This window comes from Hermetia illucens, chromosome 6 (assembly GCF_905115235.1).
Source record: "Hermetia illucens chromosome 6, iHerIll2.2.curated.20191125, whole genome shotgun sequence".
Taxonomy (NCBI): Eukaryota; Metazoa; Arthropoda; class Insecta; order Diptera; family Stratiomyidae; genus Hermetia; species Hermetia illucens.
The window spans coordinates 1,214,226-1,237,056 of NC_051854.1; the positions used below are offsets into that span (position 1 = coordinate 1,214,226).

Genomic DNA, 22,831 nt, shown 5'->3' on the forward strand with positions numbered 1-22,831 from the left:
TTGAGGAAAACCTTCAAGTGAAAATTGTGTTCAATTGACATGAGTCCAAGAAAACGTAGAAGGCCCTTGCAGAAAAATCACCGTAGGGAAAGAATGAAATGAAAATCAATGGGATTTCATTCTTTTTTTCCAGCTCCAGCCAATGGAGGTATCATTGTAATTGGATGCAGTGTCACTCTATTGTTCGCCTTGTTTGAACGACCACTGCAGGCTCCAGTGCTTCTTCCTTTTTAGTGCCTAGATCCGAGTATTGTTTTGTAAATATCATCCATTCGTGCCGGCTTTTCGATGAGTACTCTTGGAAAAGGAATAAATGCTTGGTTGTGATACTGCATAGTAGTGCAATTGGTTGTCGTTTGTGTCCTGATTCAACGAAGTGGAAGTAGAAAGGATATGTGTCCTGACGGGATGCGTAGATAGGATTGAGAGTTTCAATTCTGTTTATATGTAACCCTCGACTATCAGCTCCATTTTCCTGTTGACGTTGATTTTACCAATTTTCTGATATGGAGTATATTTTTGATTGCTTTTTCGAGGATACCTTTCTCAAAATAAAACGGAGTGGATTGCATGATCGTCACTCCAGGCGTGATGTGATTGATCACTTGAATGCTGTTATTGGTGGATGCAGTGACGGTTGGTGAGATTTTTTCATTTTTCAGTTACGAAGTTGAGTTTGTCTTGTAGGGGGTTGTTTAGTATAGATAGTTTGATAAATCGATTGAAAGTGAAAGTTTAGCGATTCATCTGATTTTCATATTGCATTCAAACGAAATTCAGTTTATTATTCTTATTTGAGTTATTATTCAAATTTCGTTTCGGAGTTGCAATTCATTGATACATCAGCTTGTTGAATGGATTACGTATATGGATAGGATAGAATCGCGCATCCTAGCATAGCAATACTAAGACGGCGACTTAACGCTCTGCTGCAACAGATAAGCTAGCCATAGACCAACAACCCGAACATGAACATAGATACATGTGTATCTTATGGTGGTATATATTTAATCTTATATATAGTTTTAAGACCATTTGCTTCTCTTGTTAAATATCCCGAACCGCGTCAATGAAACACTTTGTTGTCCTTTTACACAACAAAGGTTCCACGCGGACATATTAAAACATTTTTCCCACCAGAGAAAAGCTCCAAGCATGTTTCATTCTCATTCCAGGCCAAAACGTACGTCCGGATGAGGTGGCTCGACTTGCTGTCCTTTCCGCTATAAAATACCATCGTGAAAACAAACAAGAAAATGGCGAGGTATGCAAATTCCAAATGGTCAATTCAGATGTAAATTTGATAGCAATCTAAGTTTGCTCACCGCATACCTTGTGCATTCGTTACTATTTCCTCTTCTGATTTTTCATTTCAGATATGTTTGATGGGCAAATACCACAACATTCTGTACATTGCATTGCGAATCTGTTGGGAGTGGGGTGTGCGAGATTCAGCCGTTGTTAATGTATTACTCGGTGAGTGCGGAAATGTTTGCACTGAAAGTATAATGTACGGTGATAATAATATTCGTATGTTTTGCATCCTACATGCATTTCAGAGGAAATCTATTCCTGTGAGAAGACTTTCGAGAGATTATTTTTGGGAGCTCTGTTTGGTCCGAATGCACCGCATTTCATAGCAGGATGGCGAAGCGATTTCAGGGACCAGGTAATGAACACTTCATATAGCTTTTGAAGGATATATTGCGCTACTTCATGCACCTGCTTTTGCTTTTGTAATGTTTATGTAAAACCCGAAAGCTTTATGAATATTGAAGTTTGCATTCGAGCTCTCTCGAAAAGTCTGCATGAAAAGTACTTTCGCAATAGTTTCCCAGAAAATAAATCAAAACATTTCCATAATTTGAATATTCCATTTAAAGCAAGGGAGGTTGAGATCTGAAAGGAACAGCAGTTCATTTGGTGTTCGACTTGTACAGGCTACTCAACTAGAGAGAGCTTGTTGTTACTTCATAATAAAATGGAACGTCATATTTTAATTGGCTTCAATTCTTCTCATTTCGTAGGACGAAAATACTCGAGCTCTTGTTTATTTTATTGATCATGCTACAACTCTGGGGTTGGAATTTCAAGTGACGGTGAACAAATTCGAACCATCTAAGATGATAAAGTAAGTACGAATTTTAATTGATTTAGAAACAAAAAGCCGTCAATTCCCTCATATGTTTCTGTTTAGAATAAATTCTCAAGGGTAGTGACATTCTGGCGGCTGCGGCTCTTTCATTGTTAGTGACTTCCACCTGTCTAAAACTAAGCACTCTTAAGTATCTTGGATAGGCAATCTCGTTGCAAACGCAGGGAAAAGGGGAATTTTCTTGAATACTTTTTTTCTTCGGATACTCGGATTGGAGACTTAACCGAATTTAAATTGATTGTGGATTTTCAAGGGTGGAAAGAAGAGTTTTCACCCCGGGCTCGAAATTCCTCTCCTCGACTCTGCGGATAGGTGCTCCAAATGAGATGTCCCTTGCAATCATTTCGTTGAAGTAGCGCCTTGTAAGTGATACTCTTTAGGAACGAACGCTCTTGATATTACATGCATAGGTTTATAAATTAATTTTAAGGATTTTACAGAAGACTTCGTTTGTGCTATTAAATTGTACCAGGCCATATTGTCATCAAGCGTCATAGTCAAACTTCAAATTTCGGTATATATTATTTCTTTGTATTATAAGCAACACATTGTTTTTGCTTCAAGCATGGCAAGTTTTGTGCTTTAATTTTTTGTTTTAATTTGAAGAAAACAGCAACTGAAATTATCGAATCTGTGTGTGTTTATGGGAAGCATGTTGCATCGCAGCAAACGTGTGAGTACTGATTGCGATGCTTAAAAAGTAGTTATGTTGACATTGAAGACAAGAAACGTGCTAGACCGCCGAAAAAGTTTGAAGACACCGAACCAACCGAAAAAAGTCATACGCGTCTCCCGGAGGTTGTGTACTATGAGATGCTCCATCCGAAATAAACCATCACGGAAGAGTGTTATCGACAACAACCGATGAATCTGAGCCTAGCGTTGATGATAAAACGGCTCATAGATTTCGTCGTTATGTAGGCTGCGGAATCGTCCATCTTCATGTAGGATTCTTTCCTCAAACGTGGCCAAGAGTTCGCAATTTTGCTTGGTAAGAACCCAGGTCTCTGAGGGATACATAAGGACAGGCAAGATCATTATCTTGTACAGTAAGAGCTTTGACCCTATGGTGAGACGTTTCGATCGGAACAGATTTTGTAAGCTGTAGGCTCTGTTGGTTGCCAATAACCGTGCGCGGATTTCATCGTCGTAGCTGTTATCGGTTGTGATTTTCCACCCTAGATAGGATAAATTATTAACGGTCTCAAAGTTGTAGTGTGTGATATTGTTGGTTGGTTGGTTTTCGGTGTTGATGTTGCTTCCATATATTTTGTCTTGCCTTCATTGATATGCAATTCAAGATCTCGCGCCAATCGCCGTTTGTACTGTCCCGGGTCGTTTTCCCTAGCCATTGCTCCTTCGGATCACCACCTATTTTACGAAAAAATTAAAATTAATTTATACACTTTGTAGTGTCCGCATCTATGCGATAGGTGGAGTCCTTCCTTCGCCTTGTCAAAGGCAATCAAAAAGGGGAATGCATCCATTAATATGCAGTATTCTTCCTTTTTCATCCATTTTGAATCCTTTACCTTTCCTAATATATTTCTCACAATGTCCTTTTTTCCAATCCTCGTCATTCATTTACTTCAATCATTTAAAATTTTGAAAATTAATCACTTTATCTAGCAATAAAACCTACCACCTACCACCTCCCTAAAAATTCTATAACTAATTTACTATTTATATACAAATTGTCAATTTGTATTATATTTGTATAGTAACAATATTCAATATTGGATGACCAGTCAAAAGGGAATATCGACCTTGTATTTAAAATTGACCCGTCCACATATTTTGGAATATACGCCTAGTGGTTATTCTGGTTGAGGCGAGTGAGCAGAAGCTAGCGGAACCCTGAGACTGGCTGATGGATTTACAACTGATGAGCTACATTCGTTAATTATATCTCGGATAGTGAAGTCGATTTCCGGGAAAGAGCGTGGGTGATTTGAAACGTGTGATCTTGTATACAACTGCAAGGATTTCAACGTATACGTCATTCGGGGGTGGTACTGGCTCAGTCAAAAAGTTCAGCTACTGTTGTAGAATCATACAATGCCGCATTATCTGTACATCAATTGGTCGATATCATAGATGAAGCTCTCTGCGACATTTACTTTAGGATACAGGATTCGAAGTGCCAGTGATTGGTGATCAATAGACGTGACCTGAGGGAATCTATTGAAGAGGATTGTGTGCGCTACGAGTTGATGCGTCGATATTGACGTCCTTTTTTCTGTTTTTTTTTTCGGTGACGCGCACCGAATTTAGTGGAAAGTAAAAGTGAAGTAAAAGTGGTTTTTCGCCCTCGAGGGTGTGCGGATGGAAGGGGTTATGCCTGTGCATACTTGAGAAGGAAGAACGTCACGAACGAATTAACGTCATGGAAGGACTCGCGAGGAATAGTTTAGTCTCTCTAACTCCATGCAACGGTGTTGCTAGCGGGGCCGGTTCGCATCCGCCAGGACCCGGTGTTACACCCCATGGAAGATTGAGCTTGAACGAGGTTCGTGCTTATTCACATTTCAATGGAATTCCATAAAGAAGCGCCGCCGATCCTAATTAAAATATTCAGGTTTGAGAATAAACTGTGTTTGCATGTGACATTGGAGTAGTGAATGGAAAGGAACCAAAGTAATCACCCGGAAATTCTGAGAGCATTGCGATGTGCAGTATTTCAACGGATTCTGTGTTAAGACTTAAACCAAGCAACAGGAATCGCACTCAATCAACGTTATTTCAAAAAGATATACAAGCATGAATATGTACATACGTTTGTCTTGGCAACAAGGAAATAAAACTCCAAATTTGATATTGTCAGTTTCCTGAGATTCTGTTTTTCTCTCCCTTATAAACGTTATATCCACTCGTGGATGCCGATCATGTGCAGGTTTGATCTAACTGCTATACATATAAAACTGATCCAATTTAGTGTAACATACGTGCTTCGCATGCAATTTAATACAATTTTTAAAGGAGATCACTGACCTTCCACTAATAGAGACAATATCAAATAAGAGGTTAAGATGAAATAAAAAGTGAAGTAGTGAAGCTCAGAATTAAAATAGACTTTAGCCCAAAAAAGCAAATCACACAGAGCTCCGGGTGAGGGTAGTTAGATGTTTTCCTCTTTTTCGCTTTTTGTTTCGTTTATTATGAAATTGCCTTTATTTTGTTTTTCGACGATATTTTCTTTATTTTTTTTTTATTATTTTCCGAGTTGTCACAATCTCCGCAGATTGTGCCAAATATTTAGGTTCGGATGATCAACAATCATGCGATTTCTATGCCAAAGTCATATTCTTTGATCTGTGTCTTTGCTTAGGGTTTCGACAAGCGACTGCATAACTAATACGTAATTATTTCAAGCAGCACTTTCTACCACGTACACAATAAAGAAGTTCACCTGTTATTTGTGCAGAAAAAATTATCGCCTCTTTTATAAAAGGGATAAATTACATCTGCATGTATTGCTCCCTCAAAATGCCATTGAGGGCCCCATGGAGTACTGTCGCTAGTGACAGCATTCCTGATAATAGTAACTACGCAAAAATTCCCATTATACTCCCCACACTTTGTAGCTGGGAGGGACCTGCTCTGTCCTTTGATACGGCTCGACATGAATATCTAGCTCCGATGAGATAGTAATGGTTGCGGCAGTTTACACTTCCGCATGCATGATAAGGATTCTAAAGGTTACCTGTTCCTCAATGGGGACGTGGTTAATCTGGTTGTACTTCTTTACATCTCGAGTATTTGGATTGTCTCTTAAAAATAGATCCACATCCCACATTTATAAAGTATAATCTAGACACTCTGAAACTGCAAAGCAAGAGAATGTAATGTGTCCATATAAAGTTTACAGAAAAAAGATAGTATATTCGGTAAACCACGAAACTACGACTTTCCAACTTTTTATAACTTTAGTTGAATTAATGTTCATTTCTCGTTTAGCTTTCTTTATTTTCCATTCAAAACAAGGATTCTGATAAATATTTATTTTATAGATTCATCGATGTCCCCATTGAATCATGTGGGAAATCATCGCCATTGCGTGTAGCCCTTCAAGCCACCGCTCCAGACCTTTTGATGATATTACTAAGGTAAGTGTTAGAAACTACGATCAAGTAGTGACTTTGTGTAAGCTTCAGCTAGTTCTAGGCATCTAAAACTGAGCAAAACCCTTTCCGAAAAGTAAGGGGCGGGGACAGTATCAAGGGGTGGCAGCGCCTGATAAGTAGGTGCGGTGCTGGATTTTTTTATTTCTATGAAAAGAATATTTGAAGCTGTAAGCTAGGTCATTTCATATTGTTTTTAAAGTTTTTAGGTTTTTTTCTGAATACTAGGGCTGTTGAGGGGATGGTGAGCACTCTAAGGATATTAGATAAATATAAAAAAAAGGTATCCACTGATATATAAATGTGGAGCATGCTTTCAACATAGATTGTTTTCTCTTTAAGGCAGGGAGGATCTAATGGAGTTTTCTCTCTCTTACTTTCTGTCCTTTCCTTTTTAGGGTCTTAGTTAGAAAGCATGGGGTCTGGGTTTTCCTATGAATGTAGCTTTTTTATTCCGATATTTCCTCTACAACCCTACATTGAAGCGATCCTTAGAATCTGACCTGCATTCCTATCGCGTAATGCTTTCCATTATATAGGTATAATACGCATCTAATGAGAGTTAGGTGGTTGCTATTGTAGAAAGTCGTAGCTCCATATCAAATGAATATGAATAGGTTGGATTCTGTCGGAGGCTGCAAAGCCTAAGTCATTTCCAGGAGCTTTCCCTACTTACGAGATTAAACATTCATACTGATGGCATGTGCAGCAGGAATACGTTCGTTCCCAAGCGAGTCTTACGTCATGAATATGGTCAATGGTAGAGCGAGTGGTAACTTTTCGTAAGTGAGATTAATGTTAGTCATTTTTGATCTCTGACTTATGAAAAGATGGAACGCGATTTAATTCGCGCAATTTAACTTGAATGTGTGTAACTTTTCTGTGTGATTAATGAATAATCTCTGCAGACTAGGATTTATTGAAGATGACAAGCGAAAACGTGACTGGTTGGAAACTGGAAATAGAACCATGTAATTAGCGGGGAAGAAAAACTTAAAAGACATTTTAATGTTCTTAATGAGAAATTTATTTTCGCTGCTGGGAAATTGGCCGTGATTTTATTAATATTAGGAAATATGGTGAAAGTTTCAGGGAAAATAACCCACGGATGAACTATAGATGGAGTCATATGAAAAATGTGACCTTTCTTTTTAGGAGTAATTAATTATATGTGGTGGACATCATCGATTCATTCGGCTCATTGGGTGAGAGAAGAAAGATATTAAATATTCCAAAAGGGATCGACAGAAAAGGATATTTTTTTAATTATGTAAGTAGTAAAGCAAGGTAAATATCGCTTGTGTCTATTTCGGTCATATGAACACAAAATTAGCCTCTCCATTGACAAAAACGATCGGGGCCTGGATTCAAGATCTGGTTTAGATTATATGCATCCGCGTATGACCATGCTAGTATGGGAGGGGGATCTTACTACTTTCTTGCCAATAAGTCCAGTGTTAATGAAACTGAAACAAATCCTGTCGACTATATCGACCATCTAGGCTATATCAGAAAACGTTGTACAAAAAGAAAAACAATTTTCAGTGAATCGTCGCAGAGGATTGTTACTCTAAAAATCAGCCATGTATAATAAAGTTGGGTACAGCGGGGGGGGATCGAAAAGTTGAATTCCTCAAATTTACCATTTTTGAAGTATTATAGCCAGTCCATAATTTTTGGTGCTCTGGATGCGGTCTCTTTCGTTTATTAATCTGGCGGCTAAAGTGAGAAATCATTACAGGATCTTGGCAATGTGTCCTGTTCGAATGTTTTTTGAAGCCCTTTTCAGTAAGACTCATCTAAAAGTGGTTTTCGAATTGTGTACTTCAGTAAAATTACTTAATTTAATGAAGGTGCGAGGCTCAGTAGGTTGTGGATTTATCGGCCTGTTGCTGTCTCGCGTCAGCGGGTAGAAGTATAAATGTTCAGTGATAAAGAGTCCTCTTTCATCGTTATTTAGATTAAAATGCCATAACTGATAATGAATGTTGAAGTCGTAGAGCACAAAATGATATTAGGCAATCAAGAAGGGAGTGACTTTGTGTTCGTATCAGGCTATGAAGCTGGATAATTGTGATACGTGCAGGTTATACGTTTCAACCTTAATATTTCTAGATTTGGTGGTAGCCTGTGATACAACAAGATCATGGTACTACATTTTTAGGTGGAATATCAACGCGGGTCCTTACCAGCATCGGACATTTGGTCTTTCAGAAAACGTGACAACTATCACCTACATCGCTGAAATAGAGATACGATGTTTATCTGCTTGTTATTGAGTCTATCAAATTTCTGTCTATGGAGGCTCTAATTTCGGAGATCTTGAAGTCAAGGTTATTGCAATTGAGTTTCATAAGTAAGATCAGAGTTGTTGGGGACACTTGGGAGTTTATGGGGCTAGCATTTCCGCATTGGTAATATAGAGTTGAGCACGTTGATGAGGTGAGTGCTTGTCATTCCCTTTTTTTCTACTAGTTTGCAACGAAAAGGAGATTCTACTGTCTATGTTGATAGAGAATGGGAACAATTTCTATCTCGCATTGAGATGGCGTTTGGATGGAGCTTTGCTGCTCGCTCAATTTGTTTGACCGGATGATGTAGAAAATACACACATATTCATCTTCATTATATTCGAATGGGTTTACCATCTCGGGTCGCTCTGCTGTAAAGAATCAGCTGCTAACAGGATCATGCTGTCCAAGATCTAGATCTTCATCAGCAGTTTATCAAACTCTATTTTTGTACATAAAACCGCGTTTCTGACAGTGACAGGATGTAACGCTGTTTGACTTTCGTCTGTCTATCTCCACTCCAATATATGATCTACCTTTGGTTCTAATCTAGATACTATACTTTACATTGCTCTCAATGTGGCAGGGTATGTTTTCATGGGCTTTATGTTTGAATGAATGAACTATTCAGCTCCAGGGATGTTTGGTCTGTTCAATTACACCATATTATTACAAAAGGAAGTATACCCGCAACGATATTGCCACCAACAGGATCATAAATGCTTGAACCATTTACAGAATTTGTAATAAATAATCAAATAAATCGAATAACGTTCTTCTCAAACAAGCTATAAACTACTAATGCAAATCATTCGGGCGTTAGCATCCTCCTAAAATATCTAATTTACCTTTACCACGCAGGGATAAACAGAATATATCAAATTAATGGTTTCAAACTACCAACTTTAATGAGTATAATCGTTGAATACCCTCCGGGGGTTTGAACCGAACATAAAGTTTACGTCCTGAAATTATAGGTAAACCCTCCTTGGAAAACACGGTAGAATTATTATTTATGACTATTCAAGCTGTAAATTTCGACATAAAATTTGCACGAGTGTTGTCATTAAAATGTTTATTCCAGCATGAATTGTTCTCTAGGACTCTCACTCTCTCTCTCTCTTTCTCTATGTCTCAGGACCCTGTGTAAATTCTAATATAAACTGCAACAGTTAAACTAGAGTTTCTGTGGTGTCCCCTACTTTTTTGCTACAAGACTAAACAAAAACTTCATTTTATTCACCTCGATTCAAAATGAGTATGAAATATGTACGTGTCTAAGAAATCGAGGCACACTGGAAACCGGAAAGAGGCATCCGTAAATGCCCCATTTTGAGGATTTACAAATTGTGGTAGCATCTGGTTGTGAAGGGTCATAATTTCAGAAATGAAATTTGGAAGATGAAAATCCAAATGCTTCTACGAAATTAAATCATATACATTCATATATTTATTCGTTTGTATGTTGTTAGTAGCGTGGCAAAGTTTTGGAAAGGCTCAAGGGGAATCGTCTACAATGTGAATTTTACTAGGGATGGAGCTGACTTGATTCTAGGGTTAAGGAGCCTTGAAAATAAATAGTTACTACAAGGAGGTTATTCATCAGAGGAAATTTCTTGGGCGGCAGGAAGGAAATCTATCATATTTACGTGGCTTTCCATTCGTCTCTACTCTGCTATCCAAATGCTCAGTAAATTCTGAGCCCCGCTAAAATGAAAATTGAAAAGATTATATTGCATGCATGATAAATTCATTTAATAACGTTTTATGCTTTCTCCGGTTTTCTGGCATTATACGTGAATGTGCGCGAGTTATGGTAACGTGGTCGTTACCGGTGAAAAAAAAATAAAGAAAAATACAACTTAATTTGAACTAAACCGATTTATTCGAGCATAGCTTTCGCTGGCTGATTGATTATAACAAGTTGCTGTACTTATATTCGATCTACTATTTATATTAAAATTATGCTTATGCAATAGCACGTGTTAAGCTAGGTAATACAAAGTGCAAATTCCGGAAAATGTGTAGTAAGCAATTGTTAAGTTCAATGAAATAACATTAATTGTATTTATGCAAGTAAGTAGTTTGAATTTAGGATGAATGTGCCGACGATGGCTAAACGTTAGGGTAATGATCCCGTAACTCCTCCCCCCTTAGTGTGGAGCATGGGCCAAAGAAACTGGATCTTTGCAGGTTCGTTGGTCGGAGCTATGACAGGTAGGGTATGTAGGCCTGAGTTTTTGATAGTTCGTCTAGAAAAGGCATAATATATTATAAAAACGACGAGGATAATGCCTGTGGTTGCAGAGAGAGGTAGGTGCAGATCCATTAGTTCGAAGTCGGTTATCGAGTCCTTCTCTAGGCGCAAATTCGTGAACTGGTAGTCTCCTAGACGTTTGAGTTGAAGGTGATTATTAGTGGGCGATGTAAAGTTTATGTTGTTAAATGCAGCTGGATGTATGCTGATCTCGTCCCAGAAGGTTTGTATTTTGGAGCTGTATGTAATGCTGTTGATCGAAATCTCGCAGTCCTTGAAGTGGATTAGGAGGGTTCCCTTCGCTTTAAAGTCGTTAGGTCCACAGGTAGTATTAACCATCGTTTCCGGAATACTGATCAGCAACAAGTGATTTGGCTCTGGTTCGAAAATCTCGATGTCGTTTTCGCGATCGTAGATGTGACATTCGGCAGGCTTGTGATTCAGGATGCTTGCTACGCATTTTGAATGAGAGACTTTTTCCAAATTAGTGGTTTCGAGGCAATAAAATGTCCCCTCGATATTCTGACATTTATTATCAAGTTCTTGGATATGTTCATGCCCAAGGATGGCATAGGGTTTTGTTAATATTGTTCGGGTTTTGTTAATAGGTAGGGGTATAAGGTGAAATAAGAAGTATGATTCTTTTGAGAGGACCGGGATTCTTATGTTGAAGATAATATTTGAGTTATTTGAGTAGGCTTGAAGACTTAATAATTCGTATATGTGTTCATCGGATGTAATATTAATGTTTTGTTCTTCAAATAGGCGATATAATTCCGTTAGTTCTTGAGGATTCAGTATCATTTTGGATATAATGTTAAATTTTGCTAGAATGATTGCTTCTGAAATCCCGTTTAAGTGGTTATCAAGTACGTCAATGTTAATATTAATTTGATTCATATACTGCGAATATTTTATGTTTCTATTATCATTTCGAATTTGGTTTTTGGAAATTTCATTAATATGTTTCAAATAGTCAGTTATTGTTTTTTGTTGTTGATTTATATGTGCTGTAATGTTACCGAATCGTTCAATCATTTGCCCGTTTAGTTGGCTTTGTTGAGTTAATTTAGTTTCGAGTTGTCTTTCATTATCAAAGATTTTATTTATTTCGTTATTTATTCTTATCGCGTCGTTTGCATCCAAGTTCCCCGTAATACCTTTTATGATAGTACCTAGTCCGTCTATTAGTCCTCTTTTAGTCCGTTTGTGAGGCATCATTGCATCCAGTTTAGTTTTAACTTCGTCAACCTTCCTTTTTAATATTTCTACCATTCCTGTATATTCTGTAGTATTGTCGAAAATTGCTAGAGAGTCATGTATATTGTCAATATTTTCCTTGTATTTATCGAGTTGTACGATGTGTATCAAGTCTTTGTAGGATGTTATCAAACGTGCATTTCCCAAGTTTATTGGAAGTAGTCCATTCCTATGTGTCAGGTCTAGCAGGTTCATCGTCTGGCTGGTTACCATGGTCAGTAGGAAGAGTTCCCTGAAATTTTCGTTTTCTTTTAATTTTGGACTTATGTAATTTTTGGTTTTTGTCTGTAATAACTGTAACAAGATTATTCTTCTTAATTTTGTGTTTAGTAAATCTTCGATTCAATTTGTTTCGTCTACACTCTCTTCTAAACACTACCGATCCTTCATTGTAATTTTCTGGGTTTTCTCTATTTTTATTTAGTTTTGTTAATCGTCTATTGGTTTGATCAAGTAGTAAACGTTCTATTTCGGGATAGAGTTGTGTTTGAAATTGTCTAAGTTTTTCTAGATATTCATGATTACTAGTGTACTTCGCGTCTTTGTCAAACTTGTAGGTTCTGCCGTAGAATAATTCAAAGGGAGTGTATTTCGTAGCTGAATGGATAGCGTTGTTGTAAGTGATGATTACTTCATTAAGTATGTCTTCTGGGTCCTTGTCTCGGTGTTTGTCGTGTATTATTCTGTAAGTTTCAGTGATAGTCGAGTTAAGTCTTTCTACAGGTCCGTTGCTGCTTGTCTGCTGGTAGGAAACTAAGTAATGATTTAACGTATATTGTTTACAGAAGTCTTTGAAGATAGAAGATGTAAATTCGGTTCCTTGATCGGTTACGATTGTGACTAGATTTCTAGGAATCCCGTGTAGACTGATGAAATGTTTGAGGGATTTAATAATATTTAGGCTGTTTCGGGTTTCGAGAGTGTAGGCTGCCGCGAATTTTGAGAACTTATCAATGATGGTTAGTATGTAGCGTTTGTCAATTGTGTATATGTCCATATGGAGTACGTCTAAAGGTTTTTTTGGAGGATCTGGGGTTTGGTGCTTCGGTTTTTGAGGATTTCTGTCATATTTAAGTGTTTGGCATTTTTCGCAATTGTTGATTATTTGTGTGATTTTGTTCTTCATAAAAGGAAAGTAATATTCTCTCTTGAGATGAGCAAGAGCCTCATTTATTCCTCGATGATTACTTTTTAGATGGTATTCAGTAATTAAAGCATCTTGTGCATCGTTCTCACTTATTTCTTTTAGGATTTCCATGCATCTTACGACCTTAAAGTTTTTGGATTGAGAAAAATAGTTTGAATGAGTTTCCTGTATTATTCTGAAAATTTCTTCGGTGGTATATATTGCAGTTAGTCTATTGGGAGGAATAAATTTTTTGAAGATGTCGATAAGGTTTGTTTCCGTATATTCTTGCATTCGGATGATACGTCGCTGTTTATTTCTGAATGGCATTTCGAGAATCGTTTGGGGCCTATTGTTAGTTTTTTCAAGTACCAATTGAAGAGAGAATTCGTTTAAAGGGCGTTCAGAAATAGGGATTCCTGTATTAAGGTTTTCTTCTGCGGAATGCACAGTGGAACCCATAGTACTTTGTGCGGATGTACCTGGAGTATCATTAACATAAACTTCAGTTAAGTTTTTATTGTTCGTCTCTTTATTGATTTTTATTCGACTTAAGGCGTCTGCGTTACTGTTCTGGATACCCTTTTTATAATGCAATTTATAATCGTACTCTTCTAGCTTGAGCCTCCAACGTATCAGTCTAGAATTTGGATCTTTTAGATTCATCATCCAGATAAGGGGTTTGTGATCTGTCACTATTGTAAACTTCCTACCGAAGAGGTATGGGCGAAAGTACTTAGTGGCCCACACAATTGCCAAGAGCTCCTTTTCGATTGTCGAATAGTTGATCTCGGTATCAGTCAAGGTCCTACTAGCATAGCAGATTGGTTTATCACTGCCGATTGGCCCTTGTGATAATACACCACCAATTGCAAAGTTGCTCGCATCTGTTGTGAGCACAAAGGGTTTTTTGAAGTCCGGATGTTGAAGAATGGGATCGTTGGTGAGAATATCTTTACAAGATTTAAAAGTTCTCAAATAGCGATCGTTTAGATCAATACGTCGTCCCTTCTTTAGACATTCTGTGAGTGGTTTGGTCAATTTTGCAAAATCCCGAATAAATTTACGGTAATAGCCGAGTAACCCAAGAAATGATTTGATTTCTTTCGGGGTTCTCGGAATGGGAAAGTCGGTGATAGCCTGGATTTTGCTAGGATCTGGTTTAATACCTTCTGTTGTGACCAAGTGGCCAAGAAAAGCTATTTCCTTTTTGAGAAACTCGGACTTATCGAGTTGAACCTTAAGGTTTGCTTGACGAAGTTTCTGGAATACCTTTCGAAGATTTTCTACGTGTTCCTGCAAGGAGGTAGAGAATATAATGATGTCATCTAGGTACACTAGACAGATTGTTCCTTGCAATTCCTTTAAAACGTTATCCATGACTCGTTGAAAAGTTGAAGGGGCATTTTTCAGCCCAAATGGCATGCGTACATACTCGTAATGGCCACCTTCGACCGTGAAGGCCGTTTTAGAAACGTCGCGTGGATCCATCTCGATCTGATGGAACCCACTAGCGAGATCCAATGTCGAAAAGTACATAGACTTCCCTAGTTTGTCCAAAATGTCATTAATGTTCGGGAGTGGGTACCTGTCCCCTATTGTTTTCTCATTTAATTTCCTGTAGTCTATAACCAATCGCCATTTTTGCTTACCACTCGCATCTGGTTTTTTTGGAACTATCCAGACAGGGGAGCTCCATGGTGAGTAGCTGGGTCTAATTATGCCCTGGTTAAGCATATCGGAGATTTGATTACGCACTTCAGGTTTGTGTATGAAAGGATATCTATAGGATTTTGTATAAATGGGTAGTTCATCGGTAGTTCTGATGCGATGTTTCACTTGGTTAGTGAAAGTCAAGTCTTGTCCTTCTCGGAGGAAGATATCGTCAAATTCTCTACAAACTTTGAACAAGCCTTTCTGTTCTTCGGTATTTAAATGTGACACTCGAAGAAGGTTAATAATATCCTCATGTAGAGCCAGTGGTGACTGATCCCTGTCACAGCAGATGTTTAGGTTATTTATTTCTTCGTATCGGTTTGAGAGTTTTTCCGCCATAAGGGGATGTTCAATTAAAAGGATTTGTTCTTTTTGTGAATGGTTAGAAACCTCAATTGGTGCGTACCAATTAACCGCGCTGTAAATTCCTTCCGAGATTACTAGGTTAGGGGAGATTTTAGTTGATTTAATATAAATATCTCCATTTTGTATGTCAACAGGAAGTTTTACGATTACTTTTGTTTCGGGTGAAATTACGTATTTGTTAGACATGAAGTTCGGTTTGAAGTTCAAGGGGAGTACGGCATTGTTAGTCGTTATCACCTGGTTGCCTAGGTCTACTTTAGCTCCGAGGTTACTCAAAATGTCTATCCCAAGTAGCCCATCAAAATAACCGTGAAATTTGAATATTAAGAAACGCGAGTTACCGGGTTGGTTGAATTCAGTAAAATTTGGTAAGATAACTTCTTCTTTGACTTCGTGTTTAGAAAGAACAGTGCTAATCGAAATAGGTTTAATTGATTTTATATCACTCGGATTGATATATTCGGGGTTGATGAATGATGAAGATGCTCCTGTGTCGATTAAAAATTTTAATGGACGTCCAAAAGGGGAGGAAATGCTAACATAGGGTAGTAGGTTACCGTGTGTGTTAATATCTAGGTATCCGATTGGGTTGAGGAGGCATTCGTAGGAAAATTTTCCTCATCAATATTGTTTTCTTCGGAATTATTCTGGTTGCAGTTTTCGTAGGGATTAAGAAAATAAACGTCTTCATCATCATAGTAATATTGGGAATAATATTGTTCGAGATTATAGGGTACGCTAGTTGGGTTACCTTCCTCACTATTAATGTTTAAGAGGGATTCCTTTTGGGTTTTGGAGTGTGAGTTAGACTCCTGTTCCCCGACATTGAACAATTCTTTAGATGTAAAATTAGCTGGTCCGGTTGACCGGAAGAAATTACTTCCTGGTTCTCTTTGCTGTGGATGGTTTCTTCGAATTGTACCTGAGCCTATTTCCATTGGTTCAGGTTTTGAAACAGGTCCATTACTTGGTCTATTAGGTATAGAAGCTCTTTGTTGGAAATGAGGATAGTTATTCTGAAATGGAGCTTGTCGTTGGAATTGCTGAGGATACTGCGGAGGTCTAAACTGTTGTTGCCTGACAAAAGGATTTTGAGGTTGTTGATACATGCCAAATGGTTTTTGTTGAGGTAAAAAGTTAGGTCTGTATTGTTGATTAAACGGAGGATTCGAGAACCCTTGTGGGGGTATTAAAGGAAACAAAAGTTTAGGTTTAAACACATCCTTATTTTGTTGGGGAAACATGATGGGTTTCAGCGGGTTAACTGACCTTGGGTTTAATAGACTCCGGTTCGAATCTGACTTAGTATAAAGTATATTCTGCTCTTGTATGCAGCATGCGTAGGCTTCTGCTAGAGTTGTGGGTTTCATAGCCCGAACGGTGGACCCAAGTGGTTCTTTCAATCCCGATAAAAATGTGTTTAAGCACATCTCTGCGAAAAGAGATTTTTTTGCAGAGATCACATTGAGGTCACTTTCATGAATACACACATGATTATTCATACTACTAAGTATTTCGATAATTTCACTGTAAAATTTTTGCACCGAATCATTATTTTGTTTTAACACATGCAAGTCCCTTATTAAGGAGGTCTCATTCCTTTTGTCGGCGTAGTGAAGGGTTAGGTTGGTTTTAATGAGATTCCAATCTAGTGGTGTCCCATACATATTGAGGACTTCGTTCGCTTCTCCAACAATTTTGTTGCGAATGGCCCTCAATAATAACTTGCCATATGGCGTTCCATTTGTAACATCGATAAGGGAAAGTATTTCGTCGACGTTGCCAAGGAAATCAAACAGTAATCGCGGGTTACCCTCGAATCTTGGGAGATCCTTGATTGCGTCCGGTACCCGTAATGAATTGAAAATATCTATGGTTGTAACCTGAGGTTGCGAACTTGTACCTGGGTTAGCCATTATACTATATTCTATTTTGTTTTCTTCTTCACTTTCACTAACTAATATAGACAAACTTCGTGATCTGAATAAATTGGTTAATTTCGAGATTGAGCCAACGATTGATTGATTTGGAACACTAAGAATATTTTCACTCGCGGGAGATTTTATATGACCACTATCGGATTTATATTTTCTTAATTTAGTAGGAGAGTTATTACGTCTAAATAGCCTAGGAAGCGTGTTATAGGGTTTTGAGGATGGGGATTTCGATTTGGATGGGAGAGGCATATGACCAAGAACTTACTTGAGTATAATGATCAGTAGGACTCTCATAATCCTTGCTTTGTTTGCTCGAGTAGCGATATGCTTTCGCTGAGCCTGCTCTGCGCAACAATTATCCTTTGTCACTTGCACTTGCACAAATTAGCACACTGAACCGTAAGCGATCAACCGTCGCGAACCGATAATCCTTCGGAATTCTGCGTTTCTGCGTACTAGGAATCCTAAATCGTACCGTCCTCCGCCCTTACTTTTGCGACTGCGCCAGTTATGGTAACGTGGTCGTTACCGGTGAAAAAAAAATAAAGAAAAATACAACTTAATTTGAACTAAACCGATTTATTCGAGCATAGCTTTCGCTGGCTGATTGATTATAACAAGTTGCTGTACTTATATTCGATCTACTATTTATATTAAAATTATGCTTATGCAATAGCACGTGTTAAGCTAGGTAATACAAAGTGCAAATTCCGGAAAATGTGTAGTAAGCAATTGTTAAGTTCAATGAAATAACATTAATTGTATTTATGCAAGTAAGTAGTTTGAATTTAGGATGAATGTGCCGACGATGGCTAAACGTTAGGGTAATGATCCCGTAACTCGCGCGAATGTAGTATTATTGCCCTTCTGAAGCTTCTCAATCGTCTTAAATTTTTTACTCAAGTGAAATAAGGATTGTATTTTTCCCTTTCGTGCGACGTCGGATTTGTAGGGGATTAGTTTAGGATTTTCGAATCTTTTTACCAGCAGATGATAGACTATACCTCCAGATTTTCCGTTAGTTTAGAGTTTATTATCCTAGAATTGTCATTTTAAGAAGAGGCTTTGAAGCGACCAGGGGTCAACCTTTATATTGCAAGCACTGTATTTCGAGAAAGGATAAAATGTCCTACTTTCTACCTATACAATATGTGAAATTTAAGTTAAGGACGTGATGCATTTGTACAGAACGTAGTACCATTGGAAGCAAATCGATTTGATGATGAAATTTTCGATTTATCTTTCAGGTACGGCGCAGATCCGGCTCCTCCAGATGGAGGGTCCTGCCCCGTCATTGCTTTGTTGGATAAGCTCATGGAGAAGGAAAGACGTTATACATATCAACTCGTATCTTGCCTTCAGATTTTGCTAAGGAACATTACCACAATTGAAATGCCTTACAAGGTATGCATAATATACGTCCACACGAACGTGGCTCCATACATTTAAAATATCCTCAGACAGTCTAGACATGTAGCATATGAATCGAATATCCTAAATATAAGACAGACTGATATGAAATTCAGTGAAACGTTTTGTGCTTTCCCCGCAGAGGACGGGCATAATATTGGAACTGACTATTTAGTTGTTTGCCACGAGGACCATACTCTAGATTTCATTAACTTTATGTTTTTGTCTTTTGTTGTTTCAGCCACATGTATATCTTGAACGTAAGAATCGGTTCATGGAAAAATATGGCGTCTTGTTTCTGGATAACATTCTCAATATGGATCAGGTGTTTGGGGTGATGCCGTTGAAACATTTATGCCGGTGAGTTGAATCTTTGGAAATTGATAGATTAATTTAGTAGATTCGGGACTAAAATAAATTGAAGTGAAATGGGTTTACTGATAACATCCTGGTTGGTGATGATTCATTTTTGTTTTATGACTCAATTTATAAAGTATCAAGCGTGGCAGTGCGTGAAGTACTGACCCATAAAACGATTTCCACAATAAATAAGTGACAAGTCGAGTCTGTTGTACAACAAACGGAAAAAATCCTTAAAAGCTGATACACTCCAAAGCACCAGGCCAGAGCAGGACTTGGGCCTAACATAGAATCCCAAAAAAAGCTGGTTTTAACAACGATTAAAAAGGAGCGAAAGAGAATACTCACATATAATTGGTGCTAGACCTGCTATGGATGATGGCTAATTATGTGTATTTAAATTGGTAACTAGTGTGTTTAAACATTTATATTCAACTAGGACTTTGTTAGAATGATGCAAAAGAGTCGTTTTTAGGATGAGTGTTGAGGTCAGTTCTCTGCTGTATGGAGCCAAGTTACGCTTTACGGAACGACGGTATAAAGTCAATTCAAAAGAAAGGAATAACTCTACTGCCTAACTTGTGAATTTTTAGATAGGGGAGTACTATTAGCCATTATCAGGAATCCTACTGTTAGAAATGGTGTAGGGACAATGATAAGGAGAGTACTGAGAAAAGGCTCCAGCAACAATTTTACCGCCAGCACTCTCTATTAATGAGACCCTTAATAATGGTGGGCCAACCGACCCCTGTGAGCAATCTGAGGCCATGTAGGCTTTTTTTCGTTACTATTTTTACTACTCAAGGAGCAGAGGTTTGTACTTAGTATAAGCCCTAACATGTTTCATCTTCCAAAGTAATTCTTGTCTGCTTTGAGAAAACGCGTGCATGCTGTTTGGTAATCATGCATCAGAATGATTGCATGAATACCATCAGTTTGTGGAATAGTTTGATTATTTTGCGGTTCGAGATGGTTTCAGTAACCAGCTTCGGACCCGTTTATCCAGTTAACGCATCTGGAGTTGAACCCAAAGGTAACATAGATCTTTTGCATCATGATATTAGGGAGATAATGTTGTGATTTGAATATCGTCCTCAAAAATCTAAGCTGGCTCAGACCCTTCGGGGAAACGTACGACTTGAGCCGATGAGTGTGGTGTTCCCTGCCAACACATTTAAAATGTACAGGTCTGTCCATAAAATACAAAATATATAAACATCGAAAAATAGATTGACAACTCATTCCTCCTCTCGATGTTAGCTACTCAAATTAAAAATAGAGTTAACTGCAAGCTTCTCATCAAATTGTTATATCCTGGAAGCGGCGACTAGGCTACGGTACTGGAACCCGGCTACCCTAGTTAAGAACGTATTGAAGAGGTTCATTTCCTCCCATTTCTCCCAGCGCTCTCCAGGAACTCTATTTTGTAAAGAAGTATCTACATGGTTTTCAAATGCTGAGTTGGACCGCGTCTTATCAAGTGCATCGAGTAACCGGATTTGCAAATGTTCTCGTCCGTTTTCATAACTTCACACCATTCCCTGATGATTTAAAATTTTTTAGCAATCTAGTTGTAAGTCTCAAATATACAATGGCTTAAAGGCTCATAACATTTTTGTTCAAACAAGCCGATTCACTTTCACGAAAGTATAGAGCTTGCCAAAGTAACTCACCATAATCCTTTAATTATTTTTTAAATTAAATAAAAAGGAAAGCAATTGTCAGTTGTAATGGTGTTTCCTGCTCAAGCCTTGGTGGAGCATAGGATATCCTCATCGTCAGATTGTGCTTCAGTTTCATTATCACCACACTTAACGGTGTGCAGGTCATACGCTTACAACAGCACAAGACGAACGCAGACACCCATGATAACTGGGATTCGAACCCAAAGCAGCGAGGTTGGGAAGCTGACACACCACCCCCTCAATCATCACGCCGTCCGTATATGATATAATGTCATATTTTTTGGAAGGAATGCTTAACAATCTTTAACTTCCAGCAGCTTTTTCTGGACAGGAGCGTTAATTCAAGTAATTATGCCCTTAGTAGGCTTATTGTGCTATTTTTTTGTTAGGGATAGAAAAAAATAGCTTTAGCCTGGCTTCGGCTTGAAGTACTGGCGGTTTTAAGTTGGATATAATTCGCACCCTTGTCGCGTTTATTATATTATATAAAAAGGAGCGATTTCCCTCTGCTGCCACTTTCTGTCACCCTGCTCCCAGGGCAGAGATGAGGCAGGGTCTGATGAATTGCCTCTGCCCTGGAGGAAATCATTAGGCATTCTTTCTACTATTGTGGTATGTCTTTTGGATAATCAGAATTGCCCATGGTTGGAAGGTAAATTCGATCCTGGGCCATGGAAATGGGAAGCTGTTCAACTAACGCTATTTCAATTGATTAAAACCTTCCACAAATCGACTATATGGCTTTCTTCCATAAATCAACTATATGGCATCTACTCAACTCTCTTCTCTGATATTTCGGTGTTAATGGGGCTGAGCCAAGACTATTTATGTTGTGGAAATTTCCTTGACTGATTTTGTAATTCAAATTCAGGGCGCAAGATTGAGAGGCGATGCTAAACTCCACCAATTGTTATATCTATAGCAATCGCCGAAAACGTACATATTTTGAGCTTTTTGGTTCAAGATTGGTTTTATTTGGGAGACGAACTATTGCTACAGAGAGCCACGTAATCCTCTTTTACACCCTTGGGCGGTTTTCAGATGGGACTGATAGCATTCAATACTTAGAAAAATTAGCCAAATAAATAGTATAAATCCTAGAGTTAAATAAAAGTGGATAACCATTGGGTGGCGAAATCCTGCAACTGAATAAAAACACCAACTGGTCTACGAACTCGTCATCGAATCTAACAAACTTGTCGAAAACTTGTCGAATTTAGGTAGTAAAATTCGATTCAGAGAAAAGCCATCTCTGGACCACGGAGTGGTGACCCATGATTATTCGATATGCAAGGCTGACCTATTTACCATGTAGCGGAAACTAGCCAGCTCTTTATCTTTCAAATTTTGGAGGTATTTCATTATATGTTCCAGGATTATCTTAAGTGTTACCTTTGCGGCTGCAGGAGCCCCCATTTTTCAAATACTAGCCCTCGGTGTGAATGCTATTTCTGGGATCTCACCTATCGTTCCTTCTTTCTAACTTTCGGAAAAGAAAGCATGCTATGACTTAAAAAGGAGTGCATGATTGCCAGAAATTAATGGAAGATGAGTCTTGGTCACGAAGGTAAGTATCAGAAACAATCCTAGAACTCGTACTGTTCTCAATAGGATTCAATAGGACATATCCAGAAGAAAATTCTACAATACTAAGGAGAATCGATCAACTTTCAGAAAGGAGCAAATCATCTGCACAAAATGGGATCTGAGAAGAATTTTACGTGCTCCAGCGAACCTTGCCTCCTCATCCTCCATCGATTCCGCACCATTTTGTTAACACTTTCAACAACTCTCCCCCAAACAACTATTCTCAAGTGAACATATTTCACTATCTTATTGGAGGAATCAACTTATCTTAAGATTTCGCAGCATCTTTGATTCCACCTTTTCTACTGAATTTTATATTTGTGAATCCTTTTACTTATATGATTTCCTAGAAACTATCTTTCTGGATAGAAGACCAACATATTCAGATGACAACAAGATTGTCGATGGTTTACGTTTATCCGCACAATAACATAACATACACATATAGAAATTTTCAGGACAAATCTTTGCTACTGTCGATAAACTTATTCTACGAATTTCACTTATTGTGATAAATGTGACGTTTGTATCCCTTTTGCTTTGTTAGAGAGAAGCTAGTC

General features: G+C 38.1%; 2 protein-coding genes across 7 annotated transcripts in view; one reads left to right on the forward strand and one right to left on the reverse strand.

Annotated features, from left to right (window-relative positions):
• The window catches only part of LOC119658598 (guanylate cyclase soluble subunit beta-1), a 215,696-nt gene that overhangs the window by 4,912 nt on the left and 187,953 nt on the right, over positions 1-22,831 (reverse strand). The gene's annotated exons all lie outside the window — the stretch shown is intronic.
• The window catches only part of LOC119658603, a 37,297-nt gene continuing 14,606 nt past the window's right edge, over positions 141-22,831 (forward strand). For 2 of the 5 annotated variants that reach the window (XM_038066074.1, XM_038066076.1), the window contains exons 1-8: positions 142-636; positions 1,176-1,264; positions 1,377-1,476; positions 1,560-1,669; positions 2,028-2,131; positions 6,166-6,261; positions 18,477-18,633; positions 18,881-18,999. In XM_038066074.1, the coding sequence (XP_037922002.1) occupies positions 507-636; positions 1,176-1,264; positions 1,377-1,476; positions 1,560-1,669; positions 2,028-2,131; positions 6,166-6,261; positions 18,477-18,633; positions 18,881-18,999 (905 nt within the window). In that variant the 5' untranslated portion in view covers positions 142-506. Of the gene's footprint in view, positions 641-881; positions 1,000-1,175; positions 1,265-1,376; positions 1,477-1,559; positions 1,670-2,027; positions 2,132-6,165; positions 6,262-18,476; positions 18,634-18,880; positions 19,000-22,831 lie in introns of those variants that run through there. The other 3 variants (XM_038066077.1, XM_038066075.1, XM_038066078.1) reach the window with 3 other exon arrangements.